Source organism: Nerophis lumbriciformis, linkage group LG25, assembly GCF_033978685.3.
Source record: "Nerophis lumbriciformis linkage group LG25, RoL_Nlum_v2.1, whole genome shotgun sequence".
Classification (NCBI taxonomy): domain Eukaryota; kingdom Metazoa; phylum Chordata; class Actinopteri; order Syngnathiformes; family Syngnathidae; genus Nerophis; species Nerophis lumbriciformis.
In genome coordinates, this window is record NC_084572.2 from 7352321 (window position 1) to 7372500 (window position 20180).

General features: G+C 40.3%; 1 protein-coding gene across 2 annotated transcripts in view; it reads left to right on the forward strand.

Moving 5' to 3' along the window:
* The window catches only part of utp20 (UTP20 small subunit processome component), a 138769-nt gene that overhangs the window by 114273 nt on the left and 4316 nt on the right, over positions 1-20180 (forward strand). For both annotated transcript variants that reach the window (XM_072916052.1, XM_061983527.2), the window contains 9 exons: positions 4928-5059; positions 15289-15399; positions 15480-15629; positions 15697-15879; positions 17453-17584; positions 17648-17780; positions 19043-19224; positions 19310-19678; positions 19753-19879. In XM_072916052.1, the coding sequence (XP_072772153.1) occupies positions 4928-5059; positions 15289-15399; positions 15480-15629; positions 15697-15879; positions 17453-17584; positions 17648-17780; positions 19043-19224; positions 19310-19678; positions 19753-19879 (1519 nt within the window). The remainder of the gene's footprint in view (positions 1-4927; positions 5060-15288; positions 15400-15479; positions 15630-15696; positions 15880-17452; positions 17585-17647; positions 17781-19042; positions 19225-19309; positions 19679-19752; positions 19880-20180) is intronic.

The window sequence follows — 20180 nt, forward strand, 5'->3', positions numbered from 1 at the left end:
CCGCCCGGTGTTGTAAGCCGCATCTAACTGCGCTAAAGGAATGTCAAAAAAACAGTCAGATAGGTCAGTCAAACTTTAATAATATATTAAAAACCAGCGTTCTAACAACTCTGTTCACTCCCAAAATGTATGCAAATGTGCAATCACAAACATACGTATATCAACATGGACAGAGCTGCGTGAAAAAAGCCACCTGGCCTCTTCGCGTAAACTTAAACTTACCTTAACCACTCGCTCATCTTTTCTTCATCCATCCCTTCGAGTTAGCTTTTATGATGACGCCGGCTGGAAAGGTCTCTTTTGGCAAGGTCTTCCTTTTGAATATCACCATGGGTGGAAGTTTCATTAGCATGGCAAGCTAGAACCACAGTGAAGGATGACTTCTCATTCCCTGTGGTGCGAATATTCACCGTACGTGCTCCCGTTCCACAGTGCGGTTCACAGGAATATCAGTTGCTGTGAAATACGGTAGTAATCCGTGTGCGGATGGAGAGATTGCGTCTTTTCATGAACCGGATCCTTGTCGCTTTGTAGGAGCCATTTTGTGGTCTTTACAGATGTAAACACACAAAGGAAATGAAACGTACGGTGATATCCGCGCGCTTTTTCTTCTTCTACGCGGGCGGGTGGTTGCTTACAGTAGAAGAAGAAGCGCTTCCTGTTCTATGGGGGCGGGTACTTACCTTGGCGGTTGCTTGCGTAGAAGAAGAAGCGCTTCCTGTTCTACCGGGAAAAAAGATGGCGGCTGTTTACCGAAGTTGCGAGACCGAAACTTTATGAAAATGAATCTTAATATTTATCCATATATAAAGCGCACCGGGTTAAAAGCCGCACTGTCAGCTTTTGAGTAAATTTGTGGTTTTTAGGTGCGGCTAATAGTGCGGAAAATACGGTATATATATATATATATATATGTATGTGTGGGAAAAAAAATCACAAGACTACTTCATCTCTACAGGCCTGTTTCATGAGGGGGTTCCCTCAATCATCAGGAGATTTTAATGGGAGCATTCACATACCATTGTTTATATAGGGCACAGAGTGGGTGGGTACAGGCTGGCATAGGGGCGTGGTGATTGGCTCATGTGTTGCCTAGGAGGTGTTTCCGTCTGTGGCGGCATGCTGATACAATTTCGCTGCGCTTGTTGAGGGATGACAGGTCTGGACAGTATATAATGAACAGTTTCTCTTTCAAGCATAGGTTGCATCTTTTATTACCACTATTGTAAGGTGTGCTGGATGCAAGAATTTGCCATGTTATTGAATATTCAACATTATTGTCTTTGAGGTCCCAAATGTGTTTGCTGAGTTCTGTGGTATTCCGCAGGTTTTTGTTCCTGAAAGAAGCCTTGTGATTGTTCCATCTGGTTTTGAATTCTCCCTCGGTTAATCCTACATATGTGTCGGATGTGTTAATGTCCTTGCGTGTTACCTTAGATTGGTACCAATCTAAGGTAACACGCAAGGACATTAACACATCCGACACATATGTAGGATTAACCGAGGGAGAGTTTAAAAGGATGTTTAGGGATGTGTAGCAAATACCATACTCATTTTGTGATCCTCCCGGACAGCGTTTCACATAAATTCCAACTGTGGCGAGGGTTCCGATGACGAATTAGTGATTGTACTGCTTAAAAAAAAATATTTAAAAAAAAAAATATATATATATATATATATATGTATGTGTGGGAAAAAATCACAAGACTACTTCATCTCTACAGGCCTGTTTCATGAGGGGGGGTTCCCTCAATCATCAGGAGATTTTAATGGGAGCATTCCCATACCATGGTTTATATAGGGCACAGAGTGGGTGGGTACAGGCTGGCGTAGGGGCGTGGTGATTGGCTCATGTGTTGCCTAGGAGGTGTTTCCGTCTGTGGCGGCATGCTGATACAATGTCGCTGCGCTTGTTGAGGGATGACAGGTCTGGACGGTATATAATGAACAGTTTCTCTTTCAAGCATAGGTTGCATCTTTTATTACCACTATTGTAAGGTGTGCTGGATGCAAGAATTTGCCATGTTATTGAATATTCAACATTGTGTTAATGTCCTTGCGTGTTACCTTAGATTGGTACCAATCTAAGGTAACACGCAAGGACATTAACACATCCGACACATATGTAGGATTAACCGAGGGAGAGTTTAAAACCAGATGGAACAATCACACGGCTTCTTTCAGGAACCAAAACCTGCGGAATACCACAGAACTCAGCAAACACATTTGGGACCTCAAAGACAATAATGTTGAATATTCAATAACATGGCAAATTCTTGCATCCAGCACACCTTACAATAGTGGTAATAAAAGATGCAACCTATGCTTGAAAGAGAAACTGTTCATTATATACCGTCCAGACCTGTCATCCCTCAACAAGCGCAGCGAAATTGTATCAGCATGCCGCCACAGACGGAAACACCTCCTAGGCAACACATGAGCCAATCACCACGCCCCTATGCCAGCCTGTACCCACCCACTCTGTGCCCTATATAAACCATGGTATGTGAATGCTCCCATTAAAATCTCCTGATGATTGAGGGAACCCCCTCATGAAACAGGCCTGTAGAGATGAAGTAGTCTTGTGATTTTTTTCCCACACATACATATATTGCGCTCTACTACGGTATCGAGCACTATTTTTTGGATAACCTTTTTAAGACATATATATATATATATATATATATATATATATATATATATATATATATATATATATATATATATATATATATATACATATATATATATATATATATATATATATATATATAAAAAAAGATTACTCCCTTTACTTTTTTTTCTTTCTTTCTTTCTTTCTTTAGTTTATTTGAAACATGAACACATTTACAGCATAACACATCACAGTTTCATATCATTTCACTTGACATCATGTCCGAAAAGGAGTAAGAAGAAGCTACGCTTATTTAATCCTACCCCTTTCCCACTTCAGAGCGTTTACAAATATATACATCATTTACTGACCTTTTTATAATAAAATAACATCTGTGAATTAGTATATACAACAGTCTTGTAATATGTAATTAATTAATTCAGTCATTATTAACATACTGAGATGAAGAATATCTTATTTTCAATAAGGTTGAAAGTATTTCTCATAATTCTTTTTCTTAGTACTTTGTAAGCACTATTCATTTGAACAAGCTCTTAAAGTGGATCATATCAGTACAATGTTTCACTTCTTTACTTCATCCATTCCGTCATTTAATTCCACATACTGATATGCTAAAGGTTCTAAGTGTTGTACGTGCATACAAATGTTTTAAATGAGATTTTCCTCTAAGGTTATATTTCTCCTCTTTAGTTGAGAAGAATTGTTGTACATTCTTTGGTAGCAGGTTATAGTTTGCTTTGTGCATCATTTTAGCTGTTTGCAGTTTTACCAAATCATCAAACTTTAATATTTTTGAGTGTTTGTATGTTCTCTATATCCAACATTATGTATCAGTCTAATTGATCTTTTTTGTAACATGGTTAACGAATGTAGCGCACATTTGTAGTTATTTCCCATATTTCTGCACAATAACTCAGATATGTACCGGAAGACTAGCGAGCAGTAGAGAATATGAAGTCATTTTTGGCCCAGGACCTATTTTGCTTTATTCATTATTGAAATGTTTTATGCCACCTTATGTTGTATGTTTTGTATATGAGATTTCCAGTTCATTTCATCATCTATTAATACTCTATTTAATTGATGTATTTGCAAATACTACTTTGTTTTTCTGCTGTTTCTCTCTTTTCTTTGTTTTGGGGTGATATGGTTGGGATATAAACAAAAAAATATATATATTGACATTTAGGGCAGACAACAGATATATGATGTAATGGATATGAATGTCTGATGCTGGATGTCAATAAAAAGAAAATGAAAAAAAACAACAACAAAAAAATCCAACTGTGGCACGGTTGCCCACTTAGCCGCACTTCGGCACTTGGATATCACTCCAGCAGCACTGAGAGCAAACTCAAATTACAAAGAAATGCACCCAAAAAATTTAAATGAAACAAAGGCTCTAATTTTCCAGAAAAGCGGTAGCGTAATGCTAATTAATATACATTGGCTTTGCTAATGACATGCTACTGATTAGCATTAGTGATTTTACATGGCGATTTCAACACCCTGCCCACTTAGCTGCACTTCGGCACTTGGAGATCACACCAGCAGCACTGAGAGCAAATTCAAATTACCTCCAGGTAATGTTGTAATTTTCAATGACAACAAAGAAATGCACCCAAAAAACTCCAATTAAAGAAAGGCTCTAAATTTCCAAAAACGCGGTAGCGTAATGCTAATTAATATTTTACCTGGTTAAATAAAGGCTAAATAAAAAATAAACATAATTAGAACATTTTTTTTATTTTTTTTTATTAAAATAAAATAAAAAATATACATTGGCTTTGCTCATGACATGCTATTGATTAGCATTAGCGATTTTACATGGCAATTCCAACACCCACCAAATTTGTTGATGAAAACTACAACTAAGATGTACGTTATAATCAAAACAGTCGGTGTGCATTAAGTACAATACTTACTGTATTAACACTTTCTGCGGCGCAACAAAAGACTCAATTCTGCAGAGACAGCCAACACAACATGAACTATACACGACTGCCCTCTCACGTCTTGGACTTGCAACTGTAAATGTTATTATGAAAAACAATGAATATTCATTAACACACACAATGTGTACTGAAAATTGGTACCAGCATGGATTCCAAGTCACCGGGAATTGGTACCGTTCCGATTGAAATGTGAAAGGTACCCGTCCTTAGCTCTGTTTCCACAGGATTCAGGATTGAGCACGCTGTAATTTGCCAACATTCCCTCTTCATTGTGCTTTCATCCACTGAGAAAATCCAACATCCAACCTGCAATAAGGTGTTTCTACTTCTCTTTCAGACAATCACCATGTTGGTGAAAAACATGAAAAACAGCGTGATTTCCAAGGCGCAGCTGCAGGTGCTGCTGGGATACGCCGAGGAGGATATTTACGACCGCTCCCGGCAGGCCACCGCCTTCGGCCTCCTCCAGGTACACCTCCAACTGAAGTGTTTAGTACTTTGACAACAACGATAACATAAATGCCGTCATTTTTAGTTGGGGCTATCATTTATTATGTACAGTGCATACACATTTGAAAACTCATAACAACTCATTATTTCAACTTCAACAATGATAAAGTAGAAAGGAAAATGTAGCTCTTTTTGACCATATGGTCGTTTATTGACAAGTAGGGTTGCAAAGGGGTGGAAAGTTTCCGGTAAATTTCCGGAAACTTTCCGGAAATTTACCACGGGAAGTTAAGCTCGGGAAGTTTTGGACATTTTGACCATTTTTTGATTATTCAAAGTTGGACACCGTCCATCTTATTCTGCAGAATAAGATGGACTAATGCAATGCCACACAAAGATATAAATAGTCAGCTAAACAATTGGAGTAGTCTTTAAAAAGATGTTACTGATGGACAAATGAATAGAAATAGGCTAGATCAGGGGTGCTCATTACGTCGATCGCGAGCTACCAGTCGATCTCGGAGGGTGTGTCAGTCGATCACCAGCCAGGCATTAAAAAAAGTGTCCTAAAAATGAGCGATCATAAATCTTCACTATGACGTCACTTTCGTCACTTGATTGACATTCACGGCACCCGAGGGTCTTCTGAGATGACGCTGGCTGCTGCCAGCTCATTAAAATTACCGACTGGAAGGCGAGAAACACTTTATTTCAACAGACTCTGGCGCCGTACCTGTCGTCAAAACTCCAAAGACCGACTGCACAGTTGCACAGTTGCGCTAACAAAACAAGAGTCTCAGAAAGCTGGCGTACACAAGCTAGCAAGCTACGGAGTTTGCCGACAATGTATTTCTTGTAAAGTGTATACAAAGGAGTACGGAAGCTGGACAAATAAGATGCCAAAAACCAACCACTTTCATGTGGTATTGGACAGAAAGGAGGACTTTTTTCTCCTCCATTCGAAAATGCGGACGTTTTTAGCACCACTGTCTGATTCCAATCAAAGCAAGTCATCAGAATCAGGTAATACACCAACTTATATTCTTGTCTTCATGAAAGAAAGGAATCTATATGTGTTAAACATGCTTGTATTATCTTTAAACACCTTAACTTGTTAACAATATTAACTACCGTATTTTCCGCACCATAAGCCGCCCTGGGTTATAAGCCGCGCCTTCAATGAACGGCATATTTCAAAACTTTGTCCACCTATAAGCCGCCCCGTGTTATAAGCCGCATCTAACTGCGCTAAAGGAATGTCAAAAAAACAGTCAGATAGGTCAGTCAAACTTTAATAATATATTAAAAACCAGCGTGATGTGGGCGCGCATGGAGTCGTATATCAACATGGACGGAGCTGCGTGAAAAAAGCCACCCGGCCTCTTCGCGTAAACTTCCCTTAACCACTCGCTCATCTTTTCTTCATCCATCCATCCCTTCGAGTTAGCTTTTATGATGACGCCGGCTGGAAAGGTCTCTTTTGGCAAGGTCTTCCTTTTGAATATCACCATGGGTGGAAGTTTCTGGCCATTAGCATGGCAAGCTAGAACCACAGTGAAGGATGACTTCTCATTCCCTGTGGTGCGAATATTCACCGTACGTGCTCCCGTTGTATCCACAGTGCGGTTCACAGGAATATCAAAAGTCAGTGGAACCTCGTCCATGTTGATAATGTTCTCTGGCCGGATCTTTTTTTCAGCTATCTTGTTTTTACAATATGCACGGAAAGTAGCCAGCTTTTCTTGAAAGTCTTTAGGCAGTTGCTGTGAAATAGTAGTCCGTGTGCGGATGGAGAGATTGCGTCTTTTCATGAACCGGAAACCTGTCGCTTAGTAGGAGCCATTTTGTGGTCTTTACAGATGTAAACACACAAAGGAAATGAAACGTATTATCCGCGCGCTTCTTCTTCTTCTACCGGGGCGGGTGGTTGCTTACAGTAGAAGAAGAAGCGCTTCCTGTTCTATGGGGGCGGGTGCTTACCTTGGCGGTTGCTTGCGTAGAAGAAGAAGCACTTCCTCTTCTACGGGGAAAAAAGATGGCGGCTGTTTACCGTAGTTACGAGACCGAAACTTTATGAAAATGAATCTTAATATTAATCCATATATAAAGCGCACCGGGTTATAAGCCGCACTGTCAGCTTTTGAGTAAATTTGTGGTTTTTAGGTGCGGCTAATAGTGCGGAAAATACGGTATATGTATTAAACATACCGTACTTGTATTATCATTAAACACCTTTAATTTATTAACAATATTAACTATGTGTTAAACATGATTGCATTATCATTAAACACCTTTAATTTATTAACAATATTAACTATATGTGTTAAACATGCTTGCATTATCATTAAACACCTTTAACTTATTAACAAAAACTTATATTTCATAAATAAGTAAATATAAATGATATATATGAATGAGGTAGATCCCCACGACTTGATCAATTGAAAAGTAGCTCGCCTGTAGAAAAAGTGTGAGCACCCCTGGGCTAGATGAATAAATGAACACTCAATCAGCATGCTAAATCAAACTATAACCTGACCATACGTCCTCTTTTCCCCGGACATGTCCTCTTTTGCGGGGGTGTCCGGGCGGGGTTTCTTAAATGCCTCAAATGTCCGGCATTTTGAGTTAGGGTTGCGTGTGTTTTCAATGTACGTCCAGGGTTAGGTTAAGAAGGGGTTAAACAAAACAAACAGTGAAGGTGTGCGCACGCAGAAACATTGGTGAGGGAGGGGCAGAGACAGAGAGCGAGAGAGCTAGTGTGTGGAGAGAGAGACATGAAAACAAGAAATGCCGAAACGTAAATGCAACTTCACGGATGATTTGCGGAAAAAATTATTTGTGTTTTGGTCCTGGCCGTGACACATGGGAAGCAGAATGCACTGTGTGCAAAGCAGGAACGTACTGTATGTATCTGTGGCAAATAAAGATCTACAAGCTCATATCCACACTACAAAGCACACAACAACTGTGCAGGGCGAGAGCTCGTCTGCTAAATTGACAGAGTACTTTGTGCGACCTGGAAAAGGAGAAGACATTGTAAACGCAGCAGACGGTGTTTTAGCATTCCACACAGTTACAGAATATAAGTGTGACTTATTTTGTTATACTGTCAAGCAGTGTTGGCCTTACCGCACTTTTTGTGTCTTTTTAAGCATTGAAATCAGAAAGGACTTTTTTTCTTTTTTCTACCTACCGCCCAGCTTGCTTGTTTTTTTATTGTCTCGATTATTGCTTTCCGCCAGTGTTTTGTTTTGTTTATTTTTGCCGGGTCACATTTCCGTCCCCATTTATTGCGTTTTTATTGGTCGTAAATTTTGATTGGCCGGAAGTTTTGTCAATGACAAACACTTCCTCAGTTTGCACGGGGACACGTTTAGCGCGAGGTGCTGTCAAAAGAAAGACTTGATGGTAAACACCAGAGGTGGGACCAAGTCATTGTTTTGCAAGTCACAAGTAAGTCTCAAGTCTTTGCCCTCAAGTCCGAGTCAAGTCCCGAGTCAAGACAGGCAAGCCCCGAGTCAAGTCCAAAGTCAAGACTGGAAAGTCTCAAGTCAAGTCCTAAGTCTTGCATTTTGAGTTTCGAGTCCTTTCAAGTCCTTTTAACCACAGACTAATATATTAACACAGATTGTGTATGCTTTTCAAACGCTGTATTTATTTATTAAAACAAGTGCATTTTAAATTGCAGGAAAGAAAATTGTGCTGACATTGCACTTTATAATAGCACTATTAACCAGTCATTTTAAACATTAACTCATTCCTTTACAGAACAAACACATTGAAAAATAAAGTGCAAATGTACTTATTTGTACAAAAGTGTTAACATTGAAAAAACATGACATATACGTGAACATAACAAAAAAGTTGTACTTTTTATATGTCAGGGCCCTATGCTGCATTGCATTTGCAAAAGACCAAATTAGCCAAGAGTCTGTCAGTCATTTGTGCACGATGGGGGCGTAGTATTTATTTTACCTTTATTTTACTATTTTTGTCTTTTTTTAGGTGGCTAAAATACGCGGTGCTGCTGACCGCCGTCTAACGTTACGTGTGATATATTGACTAACGTAACCCTGCTTAAAAAAAATCACTGAACAAAAAGTATGAATAAGGTAGTGAACTGCAACAGATTCCCGTGTTTGCAATAACGTTATAACGTTAGCAGTGAGTTTACAGCCTCACTGATTTAACTACACAGCAAATAAAAGTCACGTTACTTAGCCAATAAACGTTATCTTACATTCAAAACTTACCGTTCTTTGTGCAACTTCAAATGCCGGACAAAGTTGGAAGTTGTTGCCTCTCCATCAGTAATTTTCGAACCGCATGTGTTGCATACTGCAAACCGTTTTGTGTTGACCACCTCGTAATTTTTATACCCAAACGAAATTATTTTAGGTATCATTTTTTGTTCACTGGCGTGTGGTTTGGACATGTCTTCTTCGTTGGTTGTCCTGCAATTTGATTGGATGAATGCTGTGTGATGAAAACAAAGTAGATCTAATTTGATTGGCTGTTGTACTGAGACCACACCAGCTGACACACGCAACGCTGATAGACAAGTACACAATGAAAAATACGGAGCGCTCCCGAATAACTTTTTCATCTTTGGGTTTTGGGGAAAGTAGCAAGTCATGTCAAGTCATGTCAATTCAAAAGGCTCAAGTCCAAGTGAAGTCACAAGTCATTGATGTTAAAGTCTAAGTCGAGTTGCAAGTCTTTTTACATTTGGTCAAGTCGAGTCTAAAGTCATCAAATTCATGACTCGAGTCTGACTCGAGTCCAAGTCATGTGACTCGAGTCCACACCTCTGGTAAACACTAAGGTGAGTGTAAAGTCAACCTTTTTAACTTCATCCTGTGCCAAGTTTCCAGTAAATGCATACCTGCCAACTACTCCGGTTTTCCCGTAATTAGTACGGTTTTCATCAACCTATTCCGGGTTACGGTTGCAGTGATAAAAAAATATGTTTTTTCATTAATTAAAAAAAAAAAAAAAAATTTAAGTTTTATTCACGAAATCGCGTAACAACAATGACAATCGACACTGCTTCCCGTAACTTCCTATCGAGCCATTCCGAATGCCATGCGCGAGGCTATTTATAGCACCGCTGCCAAGCACGAGGCACCAGTTGCCATTGTTTCCAAACGAGCGAACGATCATGGAATCAGCCGTAGAAAAATCGCAAACGAGTCTTAAACCGAAAAGAAAACTGCAGTCATTCCGTGAAGAATATTCAAAAGCCTATCTGGGAATAATTATCCGTTCCAAAAAGGGTGAAAACTACGCGAATTGCACCTTGTGCAGACGAGATTTTTCGATCGGACACGGAGGAATTAGCGATGTAAAAGACCACGTTGGGACAAAAAAACACAAGTCTAATGCCGTTGGATTTTAGCCACAAAAAGGTAATGACACCAATGTTATCTATTGGAATTGTTTAGTACTGTTATACTGTTAAAAGTGTTTATACTATTTATGCTTTCAAGTCCAAGTTGAAGAAATCTTGTTAAATGTTGACAGCATAACTACCAAAATACAGAAGTATGTCCTTAATATTTTTGCAGTGCTATTTCTGTTGAAAAGTTAAAATGATTACATTAGAGATGTGATGTGCCACTTTTCAAGTGTCTGATGGCTTAAATTAATTTTCATTAATTTTTCATATTTTGAATTCTTTTGAAAGGCTTACAAAAAAACGACATTTGATTTGTAATTCCATGCTATTGACAGGACTATTAATTTTAATGAAGTTAGCTTACCATGTTTACAGTATGATAATTGTGATAGAAATGTGAATTTTAGGCACAGAATATTTTTTACAATTGAACAAGGCAGTAGATTATACAAGCTTGGACAGAAAGTTAATAATGACACCAATTTTTTTTAATGGAATTGTTTAGTACTGTTTTACCATTTGTTTACTGTAAAAAGTGTTTATACTGTTTATACTTTCAATTAACAAATTGAAGTCTTGTGAAAGGTTGACATTAACTGTCAAAATAATTTCTAACTATTGAAGTTAGCTTACAGAGTAAACATGTCAATCAACCCATATGATTTTTGCTGTAATATTTTTGTTTTGAAAAGTCACTGTGACTGATAGAAAAGTGATGGTTTTAGCAACATTTTAACCTGTCTGAATGCTAATAATCATTTTGCGTCGGGGGGCGAAGCCTGAACCCCCCACCAGGACTTTGTCCTGGACCTACCGGGGCCTGCGGCCCCTGGACCCTGGCTACTAGGTTTTTCTGATTTCAAAAGTTGGCAGATATGTAAATGACTTGTTTTAGTCTGTTAGTCCATGGAAACTTCACTTTTATCTCCCGCTGGATCCACATTGTCCCAGGATGGAGACAGGCTAGCTGTTAGCTTCAAGCTAACTAGCACCAGATCAGACTCATCCACCCCAAAAACATACTTTTGAACATTTGTTTTCCATCCATCCATCCATTTTCTACTTCTTTTTTTATTATTTTTTTAAATGAATTAAGTAACGTTTATGACAACCTTTTTTCAAAACACAATATAGAATGTGAGAAATAACAGGATAATGTAGAACACAATATAGAATGTGAGATATAAGAGGATAATGTAGAACACAATATAGAATGTGAGACATAACAGGATAATGCATCCATTTATCATTTGTTTTCAAAACGCTTACAAAAAAGCGGGACCCCAAAATTTTACTGTCGTACCCCATTTTTATGACTTGATGAGGTCCCTGGGACCTCATTTTGAAAATTCCTAGCGCCAACACTGCTGTCAACAGAGGAGAAAAATGCTTTATTTAAATAAATATATTATTTATAAAGCAAGTTCGAGTATCATTGGCACGCATATGTGTCCTCTTTTTGCAATTTCAGAATATGGTCAGCCTAACCTACATTCTTGTATGACAACAGAATGGCTAGCAGAACAGAAGGCAGAGGAAACTACACCTTTTCATTTAGTAGTTGATAGTTGAACTTTACACATCATAAAAAAGGTCAATTCGGATCGCTAATGTTGTTAGCATAAATGAATGAGATTTACCATAGAGAAAATTAGCATCATGACTAACGGAGAAATATTGTGTGTTCATTATGAGACTGTGGTGGTACATAAACCTAGCTAGCTAGAGATACTGGCCCCAAAATCATTGAACAAGTACAGGAACAGCTAGCTAGCTTGAGTGGAAGTCTGCTGGAGTAGTCTACAGTCATACAGTAACAAGCTATTACGTACACTTAAATACCATACATCAAATATATTTACCCCATCAACACTTACCAGTCCTTGGGCTCAAATACTAGTGTGGCCTGTAGTGTGTAGCATGCTGGGAATTACTGTATCTGTGAATGTGATGGAGGAATGCACCGTGCAGGGTTGAAATTCTACTGAATTTGCTATAAATCAGGTTGTTTTAGCTAATAATCATGCTGCAAGATCTAGCATGTTGCCTTCAATGTTTATTCCCATTAATTCCTGTTAATTCCCATAGAAAGTTTCCAACTTTGAATATTCCCGGAATTTTGCAACCCTACATCTGACACACCCTCCACCATCGACCGGAATATATTTACCCCAGTAATATCATCAACACTTACCTGACAGTCCGTGGGCTCAAATGCTATACTAGTGTGGCCTCAATAGCCCTGCTGTAGTGTGTAGCATGCTGGGAATTATCTGCACATGTGATGGAGGAATGCACCGTGCAGGGTTGAAATTCAACTGAATTTGCATGAAATCAGGTTGTTTTAGCTAATAATCATGCTGCAAGATCTAGCATGTTGTTTTCAATGTTTATTCCCATTCATTTCCCATTAATTCCCATGGAAAGTTTCCAACTTTGAATATTCCCAGAATTTTGCAACCCTACGTCTGACACACCCTCCACATTCGACCGGAATATATTTACCCCAGTAATATCATCAACACTTACCTGACAGTCCTTGGGCTCAAATACTGGTGTGGCCTCAATAGCCCTGCTGTAGTGTGTTGCATGCTGGGAATTATCTGGGCATGTGATGGAGGAATGCACTGCACATGTGATGGAGGAATGCACAGTGCAGGGTTGAAATTCAACTGAATTTGCATTAAATTAGGTTGTTTTAGCTAATAATCATGCTGCAAGATCTAGCATGTTGCCTTCAATGTTTATTCCCATTAATTCCCGTTAATTCCCATATATTCCCGTTAATTCCCATGGAAAGTTTCCAACTTTGAATATTCCCAGAATTTTGCAACCCTACGTCTGACACACCCTCCACCATCGACCGGAATATATTTACCCCAATAATATCATCAACACTTACCTGACAGTCCTTGGGCTCAAATGCTATACTAGTGTGGCCTCAATAGCCCTGCTGTAGTGTGTAGCATGCTGGGAATTATCTGCACATGTGATGGAGGAATGCACAGTGCAGGGTTGAAATTCAACTGAATTTGCATGAAATCAGGTTGTTTTAGCTAATAATCATGCTGCAAGATCTAGCATGTTGCCTTCAATGTTTATTCCCATTAATTCCCGTTAATTCCCATGGAAAGTTTCCAACTTTGAATATTCCCAGAATTTTGCAACCCTACGTCTGACACACCCTCCACATTCGACCGGAATATATTTACCCCAATAATATCATCAACACTTACCTGACAGTCCTTGGGCTCAAATACTATACTAGTGTGGCCTCAATAGCCCTGCTGTAGTGTGTAGCATGCTGGGAATTATCTGCACATGTGATGGAGGAATGCACTGTGCAGGGTTGAAATTCAACTGAATTTGCATGAAATCAGGTTGTTTTAGCTACCGGTAATAATCATGCTGCAAGATCTAGCATGTTGCCTTCAATGTTTATTCCCATTCATTTCCCATTAATTCCCGTTAATTCCCATAGAAAGTTTCCAACTTTGAATATTCCCGGAATTTTGCAACCCTACATCTGACACACCCTCCACCATCGACCGGAATATATTTACCCCAGTAATATCATCAAAACTTACCTGACAGTCCGTGGGCTCAAATGCTATACTAGTGTGGCCTCAATAGCCCTGCTGTAGTGTGTAGCATGCTGGGAATTATCTGCACATGTGATGGAGGAATGCACCGTGCAGGGTTGAAATTCAACTGAATTTGCATGAAATCAGGTTGTTTTAGCTAATAATCATGCTGCAAGATCTAGCATGTTGCCTTCAATGTTTATTCCCGTTAATTCCCATGGAAAGTTTCCAACTTTGAATATTCCCAGAATTTTGCAAGCCTACATCTGACACACCCTCCACATTCGACCGGAATATATTTACCCCAGTAATATCATCAAATCTTACCTGACAGTCCTTGGGCTCAAATACTAGTGTGGCCTCAATAGCCCTGCTGTAGTGTGTTGCATGCTGGGAATTATCTGGGCATGTGATGGAGGAATGCACAGTGCAGGGTTGAAATTCAACTGAATTTGCATTAAATCAGGTTGTTTTAGCTAATAATCATGCTGCAAGATCTAGCATGTTGCCTTCAATGTTTATTCCCATTAATTCCCGTTAATTCCCATATATTCCCGTTAATTCCCATAGAAAGTTTCCAACTTTGAATATTCCCGGAATTTTGCAACCCTACGTCTGACACACCCTCCACCATCGACCGGAATATATTTACCCCAGTAATATCATCAACACTTACCTGACAGTCCTTGGGCTCAAATACTAGTGTGGCCTCAATAGCCCTGCTGTAGTGTGTTGCATGCTGGGAATTATCTGGGCATGTGATGGAGGAATGCACTGCACATGTGATGGAGGAATGCACAGTGCAGGGTTGAAATTCAACTGAATTTGCATGAAATCAGGTTGTTTTAGCTAATAATCATGCTGCAAGATGTAACATGTTGCATTCAATGTTTATTCCCATTCATTTGCCATTAATTTCCGTTAATTCCCATATATTCTCCATATATACTCCACCATCGACCAGAAGCTCGCGATCGACGTGATGGGCATCCCTGATGTAGAGGGCTCAATAATGTATGGATTACTTCTGATACGCTAGGCGTTATAGGGTTAATAATAAATCGTTTTTTTTCTCTCTTTGAGTCATTTCACTCGATCAAACCTTATCTAACATTCTACACTACAAAATAACACAAGTATGCTCAACATCGGTATCGGCCAATATTCAAGGCTCCGATATCAGTATCGGAAGGGAAAAGGTTGTATCAAGACACCTGTAATAACTCCAGTACTCCCTTTCTATTGACTAATTGGCAACCACAGGCCATTCTGTCCAAGAAGCTCATCGTACCCGAGATGCAAGAGTTGATGAAGAAAGTGGCTCAGCAGGCCGTCAGTGGAAACACCTCCATGATCCGAGTCCGTTGCAGACAGGTGCTGTTAAAAATGAGATGTGAAAGAATACCGCCGGCTCTCCTCCTCCGTTTATAAAGCGGAAGTGTTTGTGTATTTAGATTTACCTCAAGTACCTGCTGGACTACCCCCTGGGGAAGAAGTTGCTGGAACATATGCAGTTTATAGTGGCCCAGCTGACGTATGAGCACGACACGGGCAGGGAGTCTGCGTTGGAGATGTTGGCTCACATTTTCCAGACTTTCCCTCAGGTAATCCAGTCCATTGTAACAAAATATGAGAAAAATGAGTAAAACTTTGTGTTTTTTTTCTTCTCAGAAAATACTAATGAACTACACTGGCCTCGTTTTCGCTCCGCTGGCACTCGTCGTTGTCAATGACGACTCTGCACGATGTAAAAAAATGGCCGCCATGGCCATCAAGTCCTTCCTCGCCAAAGTGGACGCCAACCAGCAGAAATACTTGTTCTCTTTTGTCATCACTTGGCTGAAAGCAGACAAGGTAAGCGCATGCTTTTATTTTGGTAGTTCTTGTTGCCTCTGACCAGCTCTTCCTCCCAGGGAATTTAAGTCACTGGTCAGTCCCAAGTTTTTTCGATGACATATATGCTGAGTAGGAAGGACCATCAAGACAGAATAGGAATATTATCAAGTTTTACTGAAGCTTCAGGAGAACAGCCCAGACTAATGCATTCATACCAGCTTCTCAAGTTGTTCTAACATTCAAACGGAAAAAAAACTACCGTATTTTCCGCACCATAAGGCGCCCTGGGTTATAAGCCGCGCCTTCAATGAACGGCATATTTCAAAACTTTGTCCACCTATAAGACGCCCCGTGTTATAAGCCGCATCTAACTGCGCTAAAGGAATGTCAAAAAAACAGTCAGATAGGTCAGTCAAACTTTAATAATATATTAAAAACCAGCGTGATGTGGGCGCGCACGGAGTCGTATATCAACATGGACGGAGCTGCGTGAAAAAAGCCACCCGGCCTCTTCGCGTAAACTTACCTTAACCACTCGCTCATCTTTTCTTCATCCATCCCTTCGAGTTAGCTTTTATGATGACGCCGGCTGGAAAGGTCTCTTTTGGCAAGGTCTTCCTTTTGAATATCACCATGGGTGGAAGTTTCTGGCCATTAGCATGGCAAGCTAGAACCACAGTGAAGGATGACTTCTCATTCCCTGTGGTGCGAATATTCACCGTATGTGCTCCCGTTGTATCCACAGTGCGGTTCACAGGAATATCAAAAGTCAGTGGAACCTCGTCCATGTTGATAATGTTCTCTGGCCGGATCTTTTTTTCAGCTATCTTGTTTTTACAATATGCACGGAAAGTAGCCAGCTTTTCTTGAAAGTCTTTAGGCAGTTGCTGTGAAATAGTAGTCCGTGTGCGGATGGAGAGATTGCGTCTTTTCACGAACCGGATCCCTGTCGCTTAGTAGGAGCCATTTTGTGGTCTTTACAGATGTAAACACACAAAGGAAATGAAACGTAATATCCGCGCGCTTCTTCTTCTTCTACGCGGGCGGGTGGTTGCTTACAGTAGAAGAAGAAGCGCTTCCTGTTCTATGGGGGCGGGTGCTTACCTTGGCGGTTGCTTGCGTAGAAGAAGAAGCACTTCCTCTTCTACGGGGAATAAAGATGGCGGCTGTTTACCGTAGTTGCGAGACCGAAACTTTATGAAAATGAATCTTAATATTAATCCATATATAAAGCGCACCGGGTTATAAGGCGCACTGTCAGCTTTTGAGAAAATTTGTGGTTTTTAGGTGCGCCTTATAGTGCGGAAAATACGGTACTCCTTGAAGAGGGAAGCAGCCCCCCTCCCCCAGAAAGGAATGCCTCTCCCTTCCCCAACACTGATAAGGCAAGGAGGGGGATGTACCTTCTTCACATTCCAATGTCTAAAACACTAAACAGAGCACTGTAGACAAAGAGAAACTGGTACACAGAGTATACAATGGACAAGTACTAGATGATCCAAACATGAATATGAATATAGAAAGAACTCTTAAACATATATGCATTCTCCAAGATCTTTGCGGTAAACTGAAGGTGGTTTTGTCTCTGCAGGTGAGTCTGCGGCGTCTGGGCACCCAGCTGTGCGGTCTGATCGTGGAGGTGGAGGAGGAGAAGTTCACCAAACGCCTCGACGACCTGCTGCCCATCCTAGAAAAGGCCATCTGCCCCGACAACTACGATGATGTGAGTACGCCATTTTTGGCCTTCATGTCGGAAAACGCCAACAATTTGTTTGTTTTCTCTCAGATCGAGGAGGAAAAGGACGAGAGAGGAGCAGACAGGTTGCTCTTCAGTTACCTCACTCTCATCACCAAACTCATCCAACACTGCGGCCTGCTGGAGCTCGCCATGCCTCGTGACACCCTCGCCCATATTTGGGGTAAGGCGCCACTTCCTGTCCAGCCACAACAAAAATAGAGATGGACTGATGTTTTTTTCAGGGTTGATAGTGATTATTAGTAGTCAAGGACCGATATGTTTTTTTCAGGGTTAATACCGATTATTAGTAGTCAAGGACCGATATGTTTTTTTCAGGGTTAATACCGATTATTAGTAGTCAAGGACTGATATGTTTTTTTCAGGGTCGATACCGATTATTAGTAGTCAAGGACCGATATGTTTTTTTCAGGGTTAATACCGATTATTAGTAGTCAAGGACTGATATGTATTTTTCAGGGTTGATACTGATTATTAGTAGTCAAGGACCGATATGTTTTTTTCAGGGTCGATACCGATTATTAGTAGTCAAGGACCGATATGTTTTTTTTAGGGTTGATAGTGATTATTAGTAGTCAAGGACCGATATGTTTTTTTCAGGGTTGATAGTGATTATTAGTAGTCAAGGACCGATATGTTTTTTTCAGGGTTAATACCGATTATTAGTAGTCAAGGACTGATATGTTTTTTTCAGGGTCGATACCGATTATTAGTAGTCAAGGACCGATATGTTTTTTTCAGGGTTAATACCGATTATTAGTAGTCAAGGACTGATATGTATTTTTCAGAGTTGATACCAATTATTAGTAGTCAAGGACAGATATGTTTTTTTCAGGGTTGAAAGTGATTATTAGTAGTCAAGGACTGATATGTTTTTTTCAGGGTTGATACTGATTATTAGTAGTCAAGGACCGATATGTTTTTTTCAGGGTTGATAGTGATTATTAGTAGTCAAGGACCGATATGTTTTTTTCAGGGTTACCGTAATACCGATTATTAGTAGTCAAGGACTGATATGTATTTTTCAGGGTTGATACCGATTATTAGTAGTCAAGGACCGATAGGTTTTTTTCAGGGTTGATACTGATTATTAGTAGTCAAGGGTTGATATGTTTTTTTCAGGGTTGATACTGATTATTAGTAGTCAAGGGTTGATATGTTTTTTTCAGGGTTGATAGTGATTATTAGTAGTCAAGGACCGATATGTTTTTTTCAGGGTTGATACTGATTATTAGTAGTCAAGGATTGATATGTTTTTTTCAGGGTTGATAGGGATGATTAGTAGTCAAAATGTAGACACTTACATATGATCTTATTGTTCAGTCTTTATATATTGTTTTCAATTGGAATATATTTCTACAGTCTTTTATCTCCTTGTAAAGACAATTCCGTAGTTGAACATGAATCCACTGTTGTTGTGTTCAGGTCACATTGAAGCCCACCTGCAGTACCCTCACTGCTGGGTGTGGCTCACCGCCTCGCAGCTCTTCGGCCAGCTCTTTGCAACCTGCCGAGCCGAGGAGCTGGTGGCGTCGTGGAAAGGAGGAGGCGGGGACTCCCTTCCGCCAGTGGCCGTCGCTTTCATCACCAGCAATCTGGACAAGAAGGTGCACCGTTATCAGAGATCACGTTTTTTTTAATTTGGAACACAAGAAAAAAAAACTCTTATACTTTGTCATCCTCGTCCTGCAGATGAGAGAGTTGGCGTTGTCTTTCTGCCATCAGCTGCAGTCCAAATTCCTGGACACGGCGTCTGGTGAGCAGGTGGTGAAGAACCTCCTCTTTGTGGGCAAAGTCATCTACCTCCTTTCCCCAGACTCCCATAGAGCTGCTCCTGAGGAGGGAATGGAAGCAGAGGAGGAGGAGGAGAAAAGTAAGGGGAAGGAGGAGGAGGAGGACGAAAAGGAGGAGGAAGAAGAGGAGGAGGGGAAAAGTGAGGGAAAGGAGGAGGAAGAAGAGGAGGAGGAGGACAATAAACCTCCATCGCTACTGTGGCTGATGAAGAAGCTGTCACTGATGGCCAAAAGAGAGGCAGCACATTCTCCAAAAGTCCCCCTCAAGGTACAAAAGCCGCTTGCATTTCCAGACTCCTCTTCAAGGGTGCACAAGGTTTTATTTTGTCGCCTGATCCACAGAGAACCTGCGTCTTTAAGTTCCTGGGAGCCATATCCATGGACCTGGGGAAGGAGCGCCTGGGCCCTTATTTGAAAAGCATCATCACTCCTCTCTACAGAGAACTGGACAGCACCTATGCAGATCAAGGTACGTGAGCCAGGGCGATATTGGTCGTGGCACAATAAAAGCCGCCACACCTTAATGGAGTGTTTTTCAACCTTTTTTGAGCCAAGGCACATTTTTTGCGTTGAAAAAATTCGGATGGCACACCACCAGCAGAAATCATAAAAAACGAAACTCAGTTGACAGTAAAAAGTCGATGTCGCAATTGTTGGATATGACTTTAAAGCATAACCAAGCATGCATCACTATAGCTCTTGTCTCAAAGTAGGTGTACTGTCACCACCTGTCACATCACACCCTGACTTATTTGGACTTTTTTGCTGTT